This window comes from Haliotis cracherodii, unplaced genomic scaffold (assembly GCF_022045235.1).
Source record: "Haliotis cracherodii isolate W230 unplaced genomic scaffold, xgHalCrac1.p SCAF_18, whole genome shotgun sequence".
NCBI lineage: Eukaryota > Metazoa > Mollusca > Gastropoda > Lepetellida > Haliotidae > Haliotis > Haliotis cracherodii.
The window spans coordinates 15448721-15467739 of record NW_027266273.1 but is presented as its reverse complement, the minus strand read 5'-3'; the positions used below and the strand labels follow the sequence as shown (position 1 = coordinate 15467739).

At 46.1% G+C, this 19019-nt stretch overlaps 1 protein-coding gene across 1 annotated transcript in view; it reads left to right on the top strand.

The window, feature by feature from the left end:
- Positions 1–10294, top strand: part of LOC139466063 (uncharacterized) — a gene marked incomplete at its 3' end in the record, with an annotated part of 61091 nt that extends 50797 nt beyond the window's left edge. The window contains exon 21 of the mRNA XM_071248077.1: positions 8424–10294. Coding sequence (XP_071104178.1) covers positions 8424–10294 — 1871 coding nt within the window. The remainder of the gene's footprint in view (positions 1–8423) is intronic.
- Between the last annotated feature and the right edge of the window lie 8725 nt (positions 10295–19019).

Below are 19019 nucleotides of genomic sequence, written 5' to 3'. Positions count from 1 at the left end.
GAAGATATATTCATTTTATTCCTTAATGAAAGAGAAATACGAACTAACTTTTGAAACATTCATTTAAATTACTATAAAATGTTCTCTGAAGAACAGAAATTTACCCTGGAATATGCATGGAATGATGAAAGGTATTATCTATTATGAAATGAAACCCATTATAAATAATTCGAGAACATATACCTTTCATAATAGGAGGAAAGCGTAGGCGAAGTCGTGGCAAGAAACGTGGACGTGAGTCAAGATTATGTCTTATACGCATGTGAAGATTTTAATTTTCTAGTCTGTGTTTAAGGATAATGGTCAGAAGAATAATTTCCTAGTTTCCTTGATGAAAAAGAAATACACACTAACTTTGGAAACATTCATTTAAATCTCTAAAAAATGTTCACTGAAGAACTGAAGTTAACCCTGGAATATGCATGGAATGATGAAAGGTATCATCTATTATGAAATGAAACAATTATGAATAATTCGAGAACATATACCTTTCATAATAGGAGGAAAGCGTAGGCGAAGTCGTGGCAAGAAACGTGGGCGTGAGTCAAACTTATGGTTCATACGCATGTGAAGATTTTAGTTTTTAAGACGGCGTGTAGGGATAATGGTCAGAAGAATGTTTTATTTTCTTCCTTGATGAAAAAGGAATACGAACTAACTTTTGAATCATTCTTTTAAATTTCTATCAAAAGTTCTCTGAAGAACTGAAGTTAACCCTGGAATATGCATGGAATGGTGAAAGGTATCATCTATTATGAAATGAAACAATTATAAATAATTCGAGAACATATACCTTTCATAATAGGAGGAAAGCGTAGGCGAAGTCGTGGCAAGAAACGTGGACGTGAGTCAAGATTATGTCTTATACGCATGTGAAGATTTTAGTTTTTAAGACGGCGTGTAGGGATAATGGTCAGAAGAATGTTTTTTTTTATTCCTTGATGAAAAAGGAATACGAACTAACTTTTGAATCACTCTTTTAAATTTCTATCAAACGTTCTCTTAAGAACTGAAGTTAACCCTGGAATATGCATGGAATGGTGAAAGGTATCATCTATTATGAAATGAAACAATTATGAATAATTCGAGAACATATACCTTTCATAATAGGAGGAAAGCGTAGGCGAAGTCGTGGCAAGAAACGTGGACGTGAGTCAAACTTATGGTTCATACGCATGTGAAGATTTAGTTTTTCAGGCTGCGTGTAAGGATAATGGTCAGAAGAATGTTTTACTATATTCCTTGATGAAAGAGAAATACGAATTATCTTTTGAAACATTCATTTACATAACTATAAAATGTTCTCTGAAGAACTGAAATTAACCCTGGATTATGCATGGAATGGTGATAGGTATCATCTATTATGAAATGAAACAATTATGAATAATTCGAGAATATATACCTTTCATAATAGGAGGAAAGCGTAGGCGAAGTCGTGGCAAGAAACGTGGACGTGAGTCAAACTTATGGTTTATACGCATGTGAAGATTTAGTTTTTCAGGCTGTGTGTAAGTATAATGGTCAGAAGAATGTTTTACTATATTCCTTAATGAAAGAGAAATACGAACTATCTTTTGAAACATTCATTTAAATTACTATAAAATGTTCTCTGAAGAACTGAAATTAACCCTGGATTATGCATGGAATGGTGATATGTATCATCTATTATAAAATTAAACAATTATGAATAATTCGAGAACATATACCTTTCATAATAGGAGGGAAGCGTAGGCGAAGTCGTGGCAAGAAACGTGGACGTGAGTCAAGATTATGTCTTATACACATGTGACGATTTTAGTTTTCTAGACGGCGTGTAAGGAGAATGGTCAAAAGATATATTCATTTTATTCCTTAATGAAAGATAACTACGAACTAACTTTTGAAACATTCATTTAAATCTCTATAAAATGTTCCCTGAAGAACAGAAATTAACCCTGGAATATGCATGGAATGATGAAAGGTATTATCTATTATGAAATGAAACCCATTATAAATAATTCGAGAACATATACCTTTCATAATAGGAGGAAAGCGTAGGCGAAGTCGTGGCAAGAAACGTGGACGTGAGTTAAGATTATGTCTTATACGCATGTGAAGATTTTAATTTTCTAGTCTGTGTTTAAGGATAATGGTCAGAAGAATAATTTCCTAGTTTCCTTGATGAAAAAGAAATACACACTAACTTTGGAAACATTCATTTAAATCTCTATAAAATGTTCTCTGAAGAACTGAAGTTAACCCTGGAATTTGCATGGAATAATGAAAGGTATCATCTATTATGAAATGAAACAATTATGAATAATTCGAGAACATATACCTTTCATAATAGGAGGAAAGCGTAGGCGAAGTCGTGGCAAGAAACGTGGACGTGAGTCAAGATTATGTCTTATACGCATGTGAAGATTTTACTTTTAAGACGGCGTGTAGGGATAATGGTCAGAAGAATGTTTTACTATATTCCTTGATGAAAGAGAAATACGAACTAACTTTTGAATCATTCTTTTAAATTTCTATCAAATGTTCTCTGAAGAACTGAAGTTAACCCTGGAATATGCATGGAATGGTGAAAGGTATCATCTATTATGAAATGAAACAATTATAAATAATTCGAGAACATATACCTTTCATAATAGGAGGAAAGCGTAGGCGAAGTCGTGGCAAGAAACGTGGACGTGAGTCAAACTTATGTCTTATACACATGTGAAGATTTTAATTTTCTAGGCTCCGTGTGAGGATAATGGTCAGAAGAATAATGTCCTAGTTTCCTTAATGAAAGAGAGCTACGAACTAACTTTTGAAACATTCATTTAAATTACTATAAAATGTTCTCTGAAGAACTGAAGTTAACCCTGGAATATGCATTGAATGGTGAAAGGTATCATCTATTATGAAATGAAACAATTATGAATAATTCGAGAACATATACCTTTCATAATAGGAGGAAAGCGTAGGCGAAGTCGTGGCAAGAAACGTGGACGTGAGTCAAACTTATGTCTTATACGCATGTGAAGATTTTAGTTTTCAAGACTGTGTGTAAGGATAATGGTCAGAAGAATATTTTACTATATTCCTTGATGAAAGATAACTACGAATTATCTTTTGAAACATTCATTTAAATTACTATAAAATGTTCTCTGAAGAACTGAAATTAACCCTGGATTATGCATGGAATGGTGATAGGTATCATCTATTATGAAATGAAACAATTATAAATAATTCGAGAACATATACCTTTCATAATAGGAGGAAAGCGTAGGCGAAGTCGTGGCAAGAAACGTGGACGTGAGTCAAGATTATGTCTTTTACGCATGTGATGATTTTAGTTTTCTAGACGGCGTGTAAGGATAATGGTCAGAAGATATATTCATTTTATTCCTTAATGAAAGAGAAATACGAACTAACTTTTGAAACATTCATTTAAATCTCTATAAAATGTTCTCTGAAGAACAGAAATTTACCCTGGAATATGCATGGAATGATGAAAGGTATTATCTATTATGAAATGAAACCCATTATAAATAATTCGAGAACATATACCTTTCATAATAGGAGGAAAGCGTAGGCGAAGTCGTGGCAAGAAACGTGGACGTGAGTCAAGATTATGTCTTATACGCATGTGAAGATTTTAATTTTCTAGTCTGTGTTTAAGGATAATGGTCAGAAGAATAATTTCCTAGTTTCCTTGATGAAAAAGAAATACACACTAACTTTGGAAACATTCATTTAAATCTCTAAAAAATGTTCTCTGAAGAACTGAAGTTAACCCTGGAATATGCATGGAATGATGAAAGGTATCATCTATTATGAAATGAAACAATTATGAATAATTCGAGAACATATACCTTTCATAATAGGAGGAAAGCGTAGGCGAAGTCGTGGCAAGAAACGTGGACGTGAGTCAAGATTATGTCTTATACGCATGTGAAGATTTTAGTTTTTAAGACGGCGTGTAGGGATAATGGTCAGAAGAATGTTTTATTTTATTCCTTGATGAAAAAGGAATACGAACTAACTTTTGAATCATTCTTTTAAATTTCTATCAAAGTTCTCTGAAGAACTGAAGTTAACCCTGGAATATGCATGGAATGGTGAAAGGTATCATCTATTATGAAATGAAACAATTATGAATAATTCGAGAACATATACCTTTCATAATAGGAGGAAAGCGTAGGCGAAGTCGTGGCAAGAAACGTGGACGTGAGTCAAACTTATGTCTTATACGCATGTGAAGATTTTAATTTTTTAGGCTTCGTGTGAGGATAATGGTCAGAAGAATAATTTCCTAGTTTCCTTAATGAAAGATAACTACGAACTAACTTTTGAAACATTCATTTAAATTACTATAAAATGTTCTCTGAAGAACTGAAGTTAACCCTGGATTATGCATGGAATGGTGATAGGTATCATCTATTATGAAATGAAACAATTATGAATAATTCGAGAACATATACCTTTCATAATAGGAGGAAAGCGTAGGCGAAGTCGTGGCAAGAAACGTGGACGTGAGTCAAAATTATGTCTTATATCCATGTGAAGATTTTAATTTTCAAGACTGTGTGTAGGAATAATGGTCAGAAGAATGTTTTATTTTATTCCTTGATGAAAAAGGAATACGTACTAACTTTTGAATAATTCATTTAATTCTCTATAAACGTTCTCTGAAAAAACTGAAGTTAACCCTGGAATATGCATGGAATGGTGACAGGTATCATCTATTATGAAATGAAACAATTATAAATTCGAGAACATATACCTTTCATAATAGGAGGAAAGCGTAGGCGAAGTCGTGGCAAGAAACGTGGACGTGAGTCAAACTTATGTCTTATACGCATGTGAAGATTTTAATTTTTTAGGCTCCGTGTGAGGATAATGGTTAGAAGAATAATTTCCTAGTTTCCTTAATGAAAGAAAACTACGAACTAACTTTTGAAACATTCATTTAAATTACTATAAAATGTTCTCTGAAGAACTGAAGTTAACCCTGGATTATGCATGGAATGGTGATAGGTATCATCTATTATGAAATGAAACAATTATGAATAATTCGAGAACATATACCTTTCATAATAGGAGGAAAGCGTAGGCGAAGTCGTGGCAAGAAACGTGGACGTGAGTCAAAATTATGTCTTATATCCATGTGAAGATTTTAATTTTCAAGACTGTGTGTAGGAATAATGGTCAGAAGAATGTTTTATTTTATTCCTTGATGAAAAAGGAATACGTACTAACTTTTGAATAATTCATTTAATTCTCTATAAACGTTCTCTGAAAAAACTGAAGTTAACCCTGGAATATGCATGGAATGGTGACAGGTATCATCTATTATGAAATGAAACAATTATAAATTCGAGAACATATACCTTTCATAATAGGAGGAAAGCGTAGGCGAAGTCGTGGCAAGAAACGTGGACGTGAGTTAAACTTATGTCTTATACGCATGTGAAGATTTTAATTTTTTAGGCTCCGTGTGAGGATAATGGTTAGAAGAATAATTTCCTAGTTTCCTTAATGAAAGAAAACTACGAACTAACTTTTGAAACATTCATTTAAATTACTATAAAATGTTCTCTGAAGAACTGAAGTTAACCCTGGAATATGCATGGAATGGTGAAAGGTATCATCTATTATGAAATGAAACAATTATGAATAATTCGAGAACATATACCTTTCATAATAGGAGGAAAGCGTAGGCGAAGTCGTGGCAAGAAACGTGGACGTGAGTCAAACTTATGGTTTATACGCATGTGAAGATTTAGTTTTTCAGGCTGCGTGTAAGGATAATGGTCAGAAGAATGTTTTACTATATTCCTTGATGAAAGAGAAATACGAATTATCTTTTGAAACATTCATTTAAATTACTATAAAATGTTCTCTGAAGAACTGAAATTAACCCTGGATTATGCATGGAATGGTGATAGGTATCATCTATTATGAAATGAAACAATTATGAATAATTCGAGAACATATACCTTTCATAATAGGAGGAAAGCGTAGGCGAAGTCGTGGCAAGAAACGTGGACGTGAGTCAAACTTATGGTTCATACGCATGTGAAGATTTAGTTTTTCAGGCTGCGTGTAAGGATAATGGTCAGAAGAATGTTTTACTATATTCCTTGATGAAAGAGAAATACGAACTATCTTTTGAAACATTCATTTAAATTACTATAAAATGTTCTCTGAAGAACTGAAATTAACCCTGGATTATGCATGGAATGGTGATAGGTATCATCTATTATGAAATGAAACAATTATGAATAATTCGAGAACATATACCTTTCATAATAGGAGGAAAGCGTAGGCGAAGTCGTGGCAAGAAACGTGGACGTGAGTCTAAATTATGTCTTTTAAGCAGGTGAAAGTATAAATGTACTAGATTGCGTGCCAGAATACAGAAGATCTTTTATTTTATGTTATAATCTAGACATGCAAACATGATTGCAAAACGGAATGAATACATTTTGGTTTTTTTACTGTTTGGTATAAATACTGATGTAGCTTAAAGTAAACGTTATCTCAATCAATACTGGTAAAACGACCTTTGAAGGTTTCCTTACAATTTATGTAAAACATTGGGTTATTTTAGAAATAAGCAATCAATACCTGCGTAACGAATCTTATGCGCGATGCATCTTAGAACATGAATAAATGTAGTATTTGCTTTATAAAATATACCTTCATAACAGGAGGAAAACGTCGACAAGGACGAGGCAAGAAACGTCGACGTAAGTCAAAGTATTGCATGCTCGTTATTGCATGGATGAAAAGAAACATAACTGTTTTATGTCTGTATCTTGTTTTGTGTAATACCTTTAAATACAAAAATGTGAAAGGCCGTGACAAAGTTTGGTGAAAGGAGGTGAAAAAGTATTGTGAATGTGTTGGAACAACAGTAGAGAAGAAATTGATTTGAAATCAATTAAAATATGTCGTATCAAACTCAAGTTCTTCCGTAATAAGTATTTATGATGATGATACCTATAGTATAATGCATGAAATGAACGCTCAAAGACAACCCATTAGATAATACCCGATGGGTCACTACAAGAAATTGGTAAAGTGGAGTTATCACTCTGATACTATATATAATCAGCATGATGGTATTTATTGTTGCATATGCCGCTGCCAGGTCGACGTAAAGGCAGGCGCTATGAGTTTTATTTCATTATACTATTGAAGTACTATTGAAGTAACTCCTGTAATAATTATGCAAGATACAATGTGATAACGAAAGAACATGAGATTGTAATGCAACCACTGATGGCATGTAAATATGTGTCTAGTGTAACATGTGAATGTTAAGAAACTCGATCATTTGCTCTTTGTTTCGGTGGTAAAAATAAACCGTTTCTTCGAATTCAGCTAAGAGGAAGATTAAAACCTGGTTTGGTGAGTGATTCTGAATTGCGTTGCATGCCAGTTTGGAAGGCCTACACTATTGCATGGTCATGGTAATGGGGAGATTCTCTATGGATGTGACACTTGATGCTTAATGATACCATTGATCAGTTGCTACTTTTGACTGGACGTTACAAATATGTCGATGACAGGTTAACTAGCGATATTTTTGCCTTTACTACTTAATAACGTATTTTATAGAAAGGACACGGGTGGCCTAGCCACCTTAAGGCGCCGCTATTCACTGTGCAGAGTTGTGTCACTTGGGCGCGCCAGAAACCTATGGTTAAGGGTTTGAATCCCGGTACGCCCAAATAATGTTTCTATATTTGTCAGCACCATACCTGTACTAGTGATTTTCACCGAAGTGGTAAACGTCTGAGACTTTCTCCAACATGAGCTGACAAGCCATGATATAACTGGAATGTTAAACCCAATTCACTCACTAACGTTTATCAAAACATGTAAGGACTGCAATTTTCTTGTAAACTATTTACGCAGATAATTAGTACACGTTGGGATGCGAATACAGACATCGTCGGTTCTGCGGTTCATGAGAGCAAACGGCCTACCTCCTGTTATAACCTTACTATTCAGTACCTATGTTTAATGCGAACTAAACGCTTAGTACAATTGAATGGTACGTATAACTTACGTCCCTTGTAATTGCACTTGTGTATTTAAAATAAACTTTGATTGACTTTTTGGTTTCCATTTAGAGCCCTTCTTATGGGGATCATATATAATCTCCCCTCCATAAATGCACCTGACATCCCGGCAACATTCAAAGAAGTGGCAGATGCATGAGGTCTTCGCATCATGTCGAATTAATTCAGAAGTATAGGTACTCCTTGTGTATAACAACTACAGTGGTGTTGCAATAGTGTTTTTAACACTTTAAAATTGAAACGATGAAAAGAAACATGTGAATGTTACTGAGTGTTTGAAGAACGAGTGCTCGCTTCTAATAATGTTAAATATAGAATGGGTGAGCTTGCAGCAATGAAATCACTAATTGATTGCAACAGAGTTTTTCGGGAGAAGAAGAGGAAGACGAGGTAGGCGAAGATGGAGAGGCAGAGGGCGCAGAGGGCGTAGAGGCCGCAGAGGCCGCAGAAGCCGCAGAGGCCGTAGAGGCCGCAGAGGCCGCAGAGGCCGCAGAGGGAGCAGAGCCCGCAGAGGCCGCAGAGGGCGCAGAGGCCGTAGAGGGCGCAGAGGCCGCAGAGGGCGCAGAAGCCGCAGAGGTCGCAGAGGCCGCAGAGGTCGCAGAGGGCGCAGAGGGAGCAGAGCCCGCAGAGGCCGCAGAGGGCGCAGAGGCCGTAGAGGGCGCAGAGGCCGCAGAGGGCGCAGAAGCCGTAGAGGCCGCAGAGGCCGCAGAGGCCGCAGAGGGAGCAGAGCCCGCAGAGGTCGCAGAGGTCGCAGAGGTCGCAGAGGGCGCAGAGGCCGCAGAGGGAGCAGAGCCCGCAGAGGTCGCAGAGGTCGCAGAGGGCGCAGAGGCCGCAGAGGCCGCAGAGGGCGCAGAGGGCGCAGAGCCCGCAGAGGACGCAGAGGACGCAGAGCCCGCAGAGGCCGCAGAGGTCGCAGAGGGCGCAGAGGCCGCAGAGGGAGCAGAGCCCGCAGAGGTCGCAGAGGACGCAGAGGCCGCAGAGGGCGCAGAGCCCGCAGAGGCCGCAGAGGGCGCAGAGGACGCAGAGGACGCAGAGCCCGCAGAGGACGCAGAGGCCGCAGAGGCCGCAGAGGGCGCAGAAGCCGTAGAGGCCGAAGAGGTCGCAGAGGCCGCAGAGGGCGCAGAGCCCGCAGAGGCCGCAGAGGCCGCAGAGGACGCAGAGGACGCAGAGGCCGCAGAGGACGCAGAGGGCGCAGAGGGCGAAGAGGCCGCAGAGGCCGCAGAAGCCGTAGAGGCCGCAGAGGCCGCAAAGGACGCAGAGGGAGCAGAGCCCGCAGAGGTCGCAGAGGGCGCAGAGGCCGCAGAGGACGCAGAGGCCGCAGAGGCCGCAGAGCCCGCAGAGGCCGCAGAGGTCGCAGAGGGCGCAGAGGGCGCAGAGGCCGCAGAGGGAGCAGAGCCCGCAGAGGGAGCAGAGGGCGCAGAGGCCGCAGAGGGCGCAGAGGCCGCAGAAGCCGTAGAGGCCGAAGAGGCCGCAGAGGCCGCAGAGGACGCAGAGGGCGCAGAGGGCGAAGAGGCCGCAGAGGCCGCAGAGGCCGCAGAAGCCGTAGAGGCCGCAGAGGCCGCAGAGGACGCAGAGGGAGCAGAGCCCGCAGAGGTCGCAGAGGGCGCAGAGGCCGCAGAGGACGCAGAGGACGCAGAGGCCGCAGAGCCCGCAGAGGCCGCAGAGGTCGCAGAGGGCGCAGAGGGCGCAGAGGCCGCAGAGGAAGCAGAGCCCGCAGAGGGAGCAGAGGGCGCAGAGGCCGCAGAGGGCGTAGAGGCCGCAGAAGCCGTAGAGGCCGAAGAGGCCGCAGAGGGCGCAGAGGCCGCAGAGGGAGCAGAGCCCGCAGAGGTCGCAGAGGGCGCAGAGGCCGCAGAGGACGCAGAGGCCGCAGAGGGAGCAGAGCCCGCAGAGGACGCAGAGGGCGCAGAGGCCGCAGAGGGCGCAGAAGCCGTAGAGGACGCAGAGGCCGCAGAGGCCGAAGAGGACGCAGAGGGAGCAGAGCCCGCAGAGGTCGCAGAGGGCGCAGAGGCCGCAGAGGACGCAGAGGGCGCAGAAGCCGTAGAGGACGCAGAGGCCGCAGAGGCCGAAGAGGACGCAGAGGGAGCAGAGCCCGCAGAGGTCGCAGAGGGCGCAGAGGCCGCAGAGGACGCAGAGGACGCAGAGGCCGCAGAGCCCGCAGAGGCCGCAGAGGTCGCAGAGGGCGCAGAGGGCGCAGAGGCCGCAGAGGAAGCAGAGCCCGCAGAGGTCGCAGAGGGAGCAGAGCCCGCAGAGGTCGCAGAGGACGCAGAGGGAGCAGAAGCCGTAGAGGCCGCAGAGGCCGCAGAGGCCGCAGAGGACGCAGAGGCCGCAGAGGCCGCAGAGCCCGCAGAGCCCGCAGAGGCCGCAGAGGTCGCAGAGGTCGCAGAGGGCGCAGAGGCCGCAGAGGGCGCAGAGGCCGCAGAGGGAGCAGAGCCCGCAGAGGTCGCAGAGGGCGCAGAGGGCGCAGAGGCCGCAGAGGGAGCAGAGCCCGCAGAGGTCGCAGAGGGCGCAGAGGCCGCAGAGGGAGCAGAGCCCGCAGAGGGAGCAGAGCCCGCAGAGGTCGCAGAGGGCGCAGAGGCCGCAGAGGGCGCAGAGGCCGCAGAGGGAGCAGAGCCCGCAGAGGCCGTAGAGGGCGCAGAGGGCGCAGAGGACGCAGAGCCCGCAGAGGCCGCAGAGGGCGCAGAGGCCGCAGAGGCCGCAGAGGACGCAGAGGGAGCAGAGCCCGCAGAGGCCGTAGAGGGCGCAGAGGGCGCAGAGGCCGTAGAGGGCGCAGAAGCCGTAGAGGCCGCAGAGGTCGCAGAAGCCGTAGAGGCCGCAGAGGTCGCAGAAGCCGTAGAGGTCGCAGAGGTCGCAGAGGTCGCAGAGCCCGTAGAGGCCGTAGAGGCCGCAGAGGCAGCAGAGGCCGTAGAGGCCGCAGAGGACGCAGAGGACGCAGAAGCCGCAGAGGTCGCAGAAGCCGTAGAGGCCGCAGAGGACGCAGAGGACGCAGAAGCCGCAGAGGTCGCAGAAGCCGTAGAGGCCGCAGAGGTCGCAGAGGGCGCAGAGGCCGCAGAGGGCGCAGAGGCCGCAGAGGGCGCAGAGGTCGCAGAAGCCGTAGAGGTCGCAGAGGCAGCAGAGGACGCAGAGGACGCGGAGGACGCAGAAGCCGAAGAGGTCGCAGAAGCCGTAGAGGCCGCAGAGGCCGCAGAGGGAGCAGAGGTCGCAGAGGGCGCAGAGGCCGCAGAGGCCGCAGAGGCCGCAGAAGCCGTAGAGGCCGCAGAGGCCGCAGAGGCCGCAGAGGCCGCAGAGGCCGTAGAGGGCGCAGAAGTCGTAGAGGACGCAGAGGACGCAGGGGGAGCAGAGGCCGGAGAGGCCGCAGAGGGAGCAGAGGCCGCAGAGGCCGCAGAGGACGCAGAGGCCGCAGAGCCCGTAGAGGCAGAGGCCGCAGAGGCCGCAGAGGCCGCAGAGGACGCAGAGGGCGCAGAGGCCGCAGAGGGCGCAGAAGCCGTAGAGGCCGCAGAGGCAGCAGAGGACGCAGAGGGAGCAGAAGCCGTAGAGGCCGCAGAGGCCGCAGAGGACGCAGAGGGAGCAGAGCCCGCAGAGGTCGCAGAGGTCGCAGAGGGCGCAGAGGCCGCAGAGGCCGCAGAGGCCGCAGAGGCGGCAGAGGACGCAGAGGGAGCAGAGCCCGCAGAGGCAGCAGAGGCCGCAGAGGGCGCAGAGGCCGTAGAGGCCGCAGAGGCCGCAGAGGACGCAGAGGGAGCAGAGCCCGCAGAGGTCGCAGAGGGAGCAGAGGCCGCAGAGGCGGCAGAGGACGCAGAGGGAGCAGAGCCCGCAGAGGCAGCAGAGGCCGCAGAGGGCGCAGAGGGCGCAGAGGCCGCAGAGGCCGCAGAGGACGCAGAGGACGCAGAGGACGCAGAGGACGCAGAGCACGCAGAGGCCGCAGAGGACGCAGAGGACGCAGAGCCCGCAGAGGGCGCAGAGCCCGCAGAGGGCGCAGAGGGCGCAGAGGCCGCAGAGGCCGTAGAGGCCGCAGAGGCCGCAGAGCACGCAGAGGTCGCAGAGGCCGCAGAGGGCGCAGAGGCCGGAGAGGGCGCAGAAGCCGTAGAGGACGCAGAGGCCGCAGGGGGAGCAGAGGCCGCAGAGGCCGCAGAGGGAGCAGAGGACGCAGAGGACGCAGAGGACGCAGAGGGCGCAGAGGCCGCAGAGGGCGCAGAAGCCGTAGAGGCAGCAGAGGCCGCAGAGGCCGCAGAGGCCGCAGAGGACGCAGAGGGAGCAGAGCCCGCAGAGGTCGCAGAGGGCGCAGAGGCCGCAGAGGACGCAGAGGACGCAGAGGCCGCAGAGGACGCAGAGGGAGCAGAGCCCGCAGAGGCAGCAGAGGCCGCAGAGGGCGCAGAGCACGCAGAGGGCGCAGAGCCCGCAGAGGACGCAGAGCCCGCAGAGGCCGCAGAGGCCGCAGAGGGAGCAGAGGCCGCAGAGGCCGCAGAGGGAGCAGAGGCCGCAGAGGGAGTAGAGGCCGCAGAGGCCGCAGAGGACGCAGAGGACGCAGAGGCCGAAGAGGACGTAGAGGCCGCAGAAGCCGCAGAGGGCGCAGAGGCCGCAGAGGGCGCAGAGGCCGCAGAGGCCGCAGAGCCCGTAGAAGCCGCAGAGGCCGCAGAGGGAGCAGAGGCCGCAGAGGACGCAGAGGACGCAGAGGCCGCAGAGGACGCAGAGGCCGCAGAGGCCGCAGAAGCCGCAGAGGGCGCAGAGGCCGCAGAGGGAGCAGAGCCCGCAGAGGCCGCAGAGGCCGCAGAGGACGCAGAGGCCGCAGAAGCCGCAGAGGGCGCAGAGGCCGTAGAGGCCGTAGAGGCCGCAGAGGCCGCAGAGGGAGCAGAGGCCGCAGAGGGAGCAGAGCCCGCAGAGGCCGCAGAGGCCGCAGAGGGCGCAGAGGACGCAGAGGACGCAGAGGCCGCAGAGCACGCAGAGGCCGCAGAGGCCGCAGAGGACGCAGAGGACGCAGAGGCCGCAGAGCTAGCAGAGGACGCAGAGGCCGCAGAGGCCGCAGAGGCCGCAGAGGGAGCAGAGGACGCAGAAGCCGCAGAGGACGCAGAGGCCGTAGAGGGCGCAGAGGCCGCAGAGGGCGCAGAGGCCGCAGAGCTAGCAGAGGACGCAGAGGACGCCGAACCCGTAGAGGCCGCAGAGGCCGCAGAGGGAGCAGAGGCCGCAGAGGGAGCAGAGGGCGCAGAGGCCGCAGAGGACGCAGAGGCCGCAGAGGGCGCAGAGGACGCAGAGGACGCAGAAGCCGCAGAGGTCGCAGAGGGCGCAGAGGTCGCAGAGGTCGCAGAGGTCGCAGAGGCAGTAGAGGCCGCAGAGGCCGCAGAGGTCGCAGAGCCCGCAGAGGCCGCAGAGGGCGCAGAGGCCGCAGAGGGCGCAGAGCCCGCAGAGGACGCAGAGGCAGCAGAGGCCGCAGAGGCCGTAGAGGCCGCAGAGGCCGCAGAGGCCGCAGAGCCCGCAGAGGCCGCAGAGGCCGCAGAGGTCGCAGAGGCCGCAGAGGCCGCAGAGCCCGCAGAGGCCGCAGAGGGCGCAGAGGCCGCAGAGGGCGCAGAGGCCGCAGAGGGCGCAGAGCCCGCAGAGGGCGCAGAGGCCGTAGAGGCCGCAGAGGCCGCAGAGGCCGCAGAGCCCGCAGAGGCCGCAGAGGCCGCAGAGGACGCAGAGGACGCAGAGGACGCAGAAGCCGCAGAGGACGCAGAAGCCGCAGAGGGCGCAGAGGGCGCAGAGGTCGCAGAGGTCGCAGAGGTAACAGAAAGCGCAGAGGCCGCAGAGGCCGCAGAGGCCGCAGAGGGAACAGAAAGCGCAGAGGTCGCAGAGGCCGCAGAGGCCGCAGAGGTAGCAGAAAGCGCAGAGGTCGCAGAGGTCGCAGAGGCCGCAGAGGTCGCAGAGGTCGCAGAGGCCGTAGAGGCCGCAGAGGTCGCAGAGGGAGCAGAGGCAACAGAAAGCGCAGAGGCCGCAGAGGCCGCAGAGGTAACAGAAAGCGCAGAGGCCGCAGAGGCCGCAGAGGACGAAGAGGACGCAGAGGACGAAGAGGTAACAGAAAGCGCAGAAGACGAAGAGGGCGCAGAGGTAACAGAAAGCGCAGAGGGCGCAGAGGTAACACTGAAATTGCTTTTTCCATCCGCATTTATCTACATCCTTTAGAAGACGTTTTAACTGAGCACATTTTGATATATTTCTTCTTTTTCGCAACTTTATTTAGCCTGTAAAGGCATCAACTAATCATTTTTTTCAAAGCAGGAAAGGTAATCTTATTTAATTCAACTTCAATCTTTGTCTCCACAACGACATCAACTATGAAGTCGGAAGTATAATTTATGTGATTACAACCCGCCAGTTGTAGTGGGCCCGTCCCTCAAATCATACTCCTCTCGTAGCAATAATGCCCTTTTCTGTCTTAGCTTATTGAAGTGAACGTATGCAGACATTAATCACTGCTGAATCAATTGTACCTTGCTGACATTTACATTAAAATGTTTAACACAGCATGGCGTTAGCATATCTTCGAAGACATATTAGTCAATTTATTCATTATGTTGTGTCAGTTCCATGCGATTTATGCTTTAGAAAATTGAATCTAAATATGTATGTTGACAACTTCATGATATTATAAAATAACTACATTAGTGTTCTTCCTGGTGAGCTACTGTGCTCTTTTTGTATACTAATATGTAAAATTAGTAAACAGACACTGGGGAATGTAGCATGCGTTTTTTCCCTTATTTTAGTCCAGAATAAATCATACATCTACCCCTTTGATATACTGGCATGGTGTGTTTATCTTGTTTTCTAACATCTTATCCTTTCTATCGCGCATGTGAAAGAATGTTCGTGCATGTGAAAGAATGTTCGTGCATGTGAAAGAATTTTCCTTAATTGTGAAAATCCGTAATTTTGCATGTAAATGAATGTCATACTGTCTACAGAAATTATCTCAACTTACCTTATGATTAGAAGGTTAATGTGTACGATAGATCATAAGTTCTTTCTCTTTAAATTTGAGAAAGAGAAGAGTGAGCGTTTGATTTTGAACAGTTTCCTAGATCACCATGTGTAAGCATTATGTCGCTGATATTCACTAAACTTTGAAACAAAGGGTAGAAATTATGATGAAAGGGATATGAGTATTGTACGGTAGCCCATAAGGGACATGGAGTCTGTTTTTCAATATTTGAATGTTTCACTTACTTTTATCGTAACCTTTTGCAAATTAACACGATTTGTCTGACAAATTTGCAAAAGGTTACGATAAAAGTAAGTGAAATATCAAAATATGTCCCTTATGGGCTACCGTAGCATTGTGCCTGCAGACCAATGGAAATATCGTGCGCGACTCGATCCATGACTCCAGGTGACGGACATAAAATGCATTTATATTTATGTTAGTAGAACAATCATGTTTTTCTCCTTTTTCGTAGTTCAAGTAAGTGGGTTTGTGGGTTCGTTTTGGTTCATTGAGGTAAGGATCGAAAAACTTATATTTAAACTCGACAACGAAAACATGTGTTATCTAGAATAGTTTAACCAAACAGTTGTATGTATCAAACAGATAAAAAGGGCGCGATTGTATTCCAATACATACGGTGGCGTGACATGAATCAGCTGATTTTTAAGTTATGCACATAACTTGAGCGCCCACAAAATCAGTAGCCAATCGGTAGGATCAACACAAAGGACCTGTCATATCAAGGCAACGGGCGAGAAGCACTGCAACAGTCAGACTGTAACGAACCGGAACAAATATGTCCGGGAGAAGGCGGATGTTTCAAATGACATGGTCAGGTACCGCCAGATTCAAACATTAGTTCTCTGATAACAAGAAGACACAGTTGGAAAATGCGGGTGAGAATGAAACTCAAAGACATCAAATTCGTGGAACCCAGGCGTGCCGAGCGAGCCTGCACGTTTGCTGTTTCATTCCTTCTCGGCATTCGGTCTCAAATGGTAGTTTGGACAATGAAGATGCATTAATTTCGTTATATATCCTGTGCATGACGACACATGTGATCAGAAAAGGAATTCCTTCGACAGTACTATTCCGTGAAAATAAAAGTAGCTTAATGTTTTACTATTGTCATTGGGACATGTATGCAATAACACAAATTCAGCTTATCACAAATGCAGGAATTACAAGGAATTACAGGAATATGTTGTGAAAGTTGTATTTGTTTGTATGTGTTTTTTTTATTCCATTATCTCTTTTTATCATATTGGTGTTTGTTGATTAAATTTTTACTCGGGTTGAAGGTGAATATTACAAACTTGTGGACAAGTATTTTTACAATTTATAACAGATAAAAGTTATGCGAATTGATAACTGCATTTATGATATTATCAAAATGTCAATGTTGCGAATGATAAATGCTACGGATAAAAAAATGTATATGTAAAAACTTAAAAGTGATTAAATCCTTAATTTATTTGGTGGTAATATTGTTTCTTTTCTATTCTTTTCACAGGACGTAGGAATTTACGTAAGTTGACTTTTCTTTGTCTTAAATCAAACATCAATGACACATATCCAAGTCAAACGGGTGCACGGGTGGTCCAGTAGTCTAAGGCGCCGCGATTCGCTGTGCAGAGTTGCGTCCCTTGGGCACGTCAGAAACCTATAAATGTGGGTTCGAATCCCCGTTCGCCCCATGTTTCTAGGTTTGTCAGCACCATACCCGTGCTCCTAGGTTTCACCGAAGTGATGAACGTCCTAGACCTGCATCACTTCGGGCTTTCCTCCCACATTAAACTGACACGCCGTAATATAACTGTAATACTGTTAAAAGCGGTATAAATCAACTCACTCACTCCAAGTCAAACACGTTATGTCAGATACGTCTTGGTGTATCAGCCTAATAAAACCTTTCACTTCAAAACATATTGATTTGTTCATAAGGAGTGTGCATTGTAGCCAAAAGAGTTAATTACTAAACATTCTGGTGAAATTTCTCTTTTTCAACTGTTTTTCAAATGTATAATTTCTTGATTTATGTTTTACAGCCAGGAAACTACGTAAGTACATCATTGCTTATTAATTCTGGCACAAAGGACTTTCAGAGGAAATTGATTATAAAAAATGCAATTTGCATTTCCTTCCGATATCTACAAAATCCTTGAAAACGATAAACTCTTGCTGATTTATCACTGGCTTAGGGAAGCCAGTCGTAACTAGTTTATTTCACTCTCCTTATCAATAACATTTGCAAACGAAAATAACCTTAACTCTTAATATTACTCCGTGATAAAAACACTCAACAACTACATTGATATTATATACATAGAGTACTGTAGGTGATGCTGTGTGGTCATACTGTGAGAAATGGAAAACTATACGTTTGCGTTTTCTCGTAACAGACATCTGGATTGGTGGTTGCGTCGAGCGCTCTGAAGGTCGAACAGCAAGATTCACAAAAGATTCTATCCCAACTAGTATCGACTTACCTTTGTACGACGGGCTTGGTAACTTCAAAAGTGGATGTATCCAAGTCGTTTACGATACCCAGGACGATACAGTTCAGTTCAGATCGGATGTTGACTTCGCTTTGAAATATGCTGTGTGTGCATATGGTAAGAGAAACTAAAGCTTCTTTGGACATGTTCATTCTTTTCGCGAACACATGGTGTCGTCACTGATTTTCAATGATCCGTTCACACAATGTTTGCCAATACTTTGCCTTTAATTATTCTCTCGATCTGACACTTAAGATTGGCCTAAGCCGTACAGTGGACGATGCCTTTATCAGATATTTCTTTTGATAATTTAGACTTCACAAGTTTCTCCTATGAATGTTACAGATCCAGACAGAAGAACCCCAAAGAAATGCTCAGGGATGATTTCACCAATAAAGAACTCTCGAGGAGCATCACTGACTCGTTCGCAAATTGCCGCCTTGGCCGTATGTATAAACTTAGTTTAAGTGAGAACTAAGATAACCAGAAGTTGGACATGGAAAGCTACTTAAATCTATAATCTATAATCGGAAAGTTTCTTAACACTTATCCCGTACTTAAGCATGGAATTGTATCAAATGAAAGTGACGGTAAAACATAACTGACAACGCGAGGCGCTTTATCACTGAAACAATACCGATGGGACGTTAACTCAAAATTTATGATCGATATCAAACTAACGGTATATAGTTTTATCAAAATGAAAGTGAATACGCCAACGGTATATAGTTTAATCAAAATAAAGGTGGTCATCACAATATTATTCTTAATCGTAGTTACATCAATTTTGGCATTATTAATTATGAAATGTTAAACGAAGAGAGACGTGCAAATATGTACTATCAATAACTTTATCGTACCGATTAACTGATTAGCGTGCACGTAATGTAATTATTATGTAATATATGTTTTTTTCTTTCACAGAGCCTGTATCCAGGAAAGGTATGTTGCTTCTGTGAGCGAGTGAGCGAGTTGGGTTTAACGCCGCCTTTAACAGTATATCCAATTATATCACGGCGTGTCAGCTTAATGTGGGAGGAAAGCCCGAAGTGATGCAGGTCTCAGACGTTTACCACTTCGATGAAACCCACGAGCACGAGTATGGTGCTGACAAACCTAGACACTGTTGCTTCTGTGACTAAATCAGGATTTGATCCACCGCTGACCATCGTACTGTAAATACATGTTGTAGAGTTTATTACCATGCGTTGTTTAAAAACCTAATTGCAAAGATCAAAGAGGTAAAAAGGGTATGTAAGTTGTCCTTATTATAAATAATACCCACCCACACCACTTACACACACACACACCACCACCACACACACACGCACAAATTGTTATATAGCTAGCAGGGTAACTACTTACTCTGTTGGTACAACACCCAATGGGCAATGTGTTAAACCTATTGCTTGCGATGTTGCCTCAGTAATGTGATAGGGGTTATAACCCTATCCCGCATAATATTGGTATCCTGTTGTGTAGGTTGCGCAGAGTTGCATCCCTTTGGCG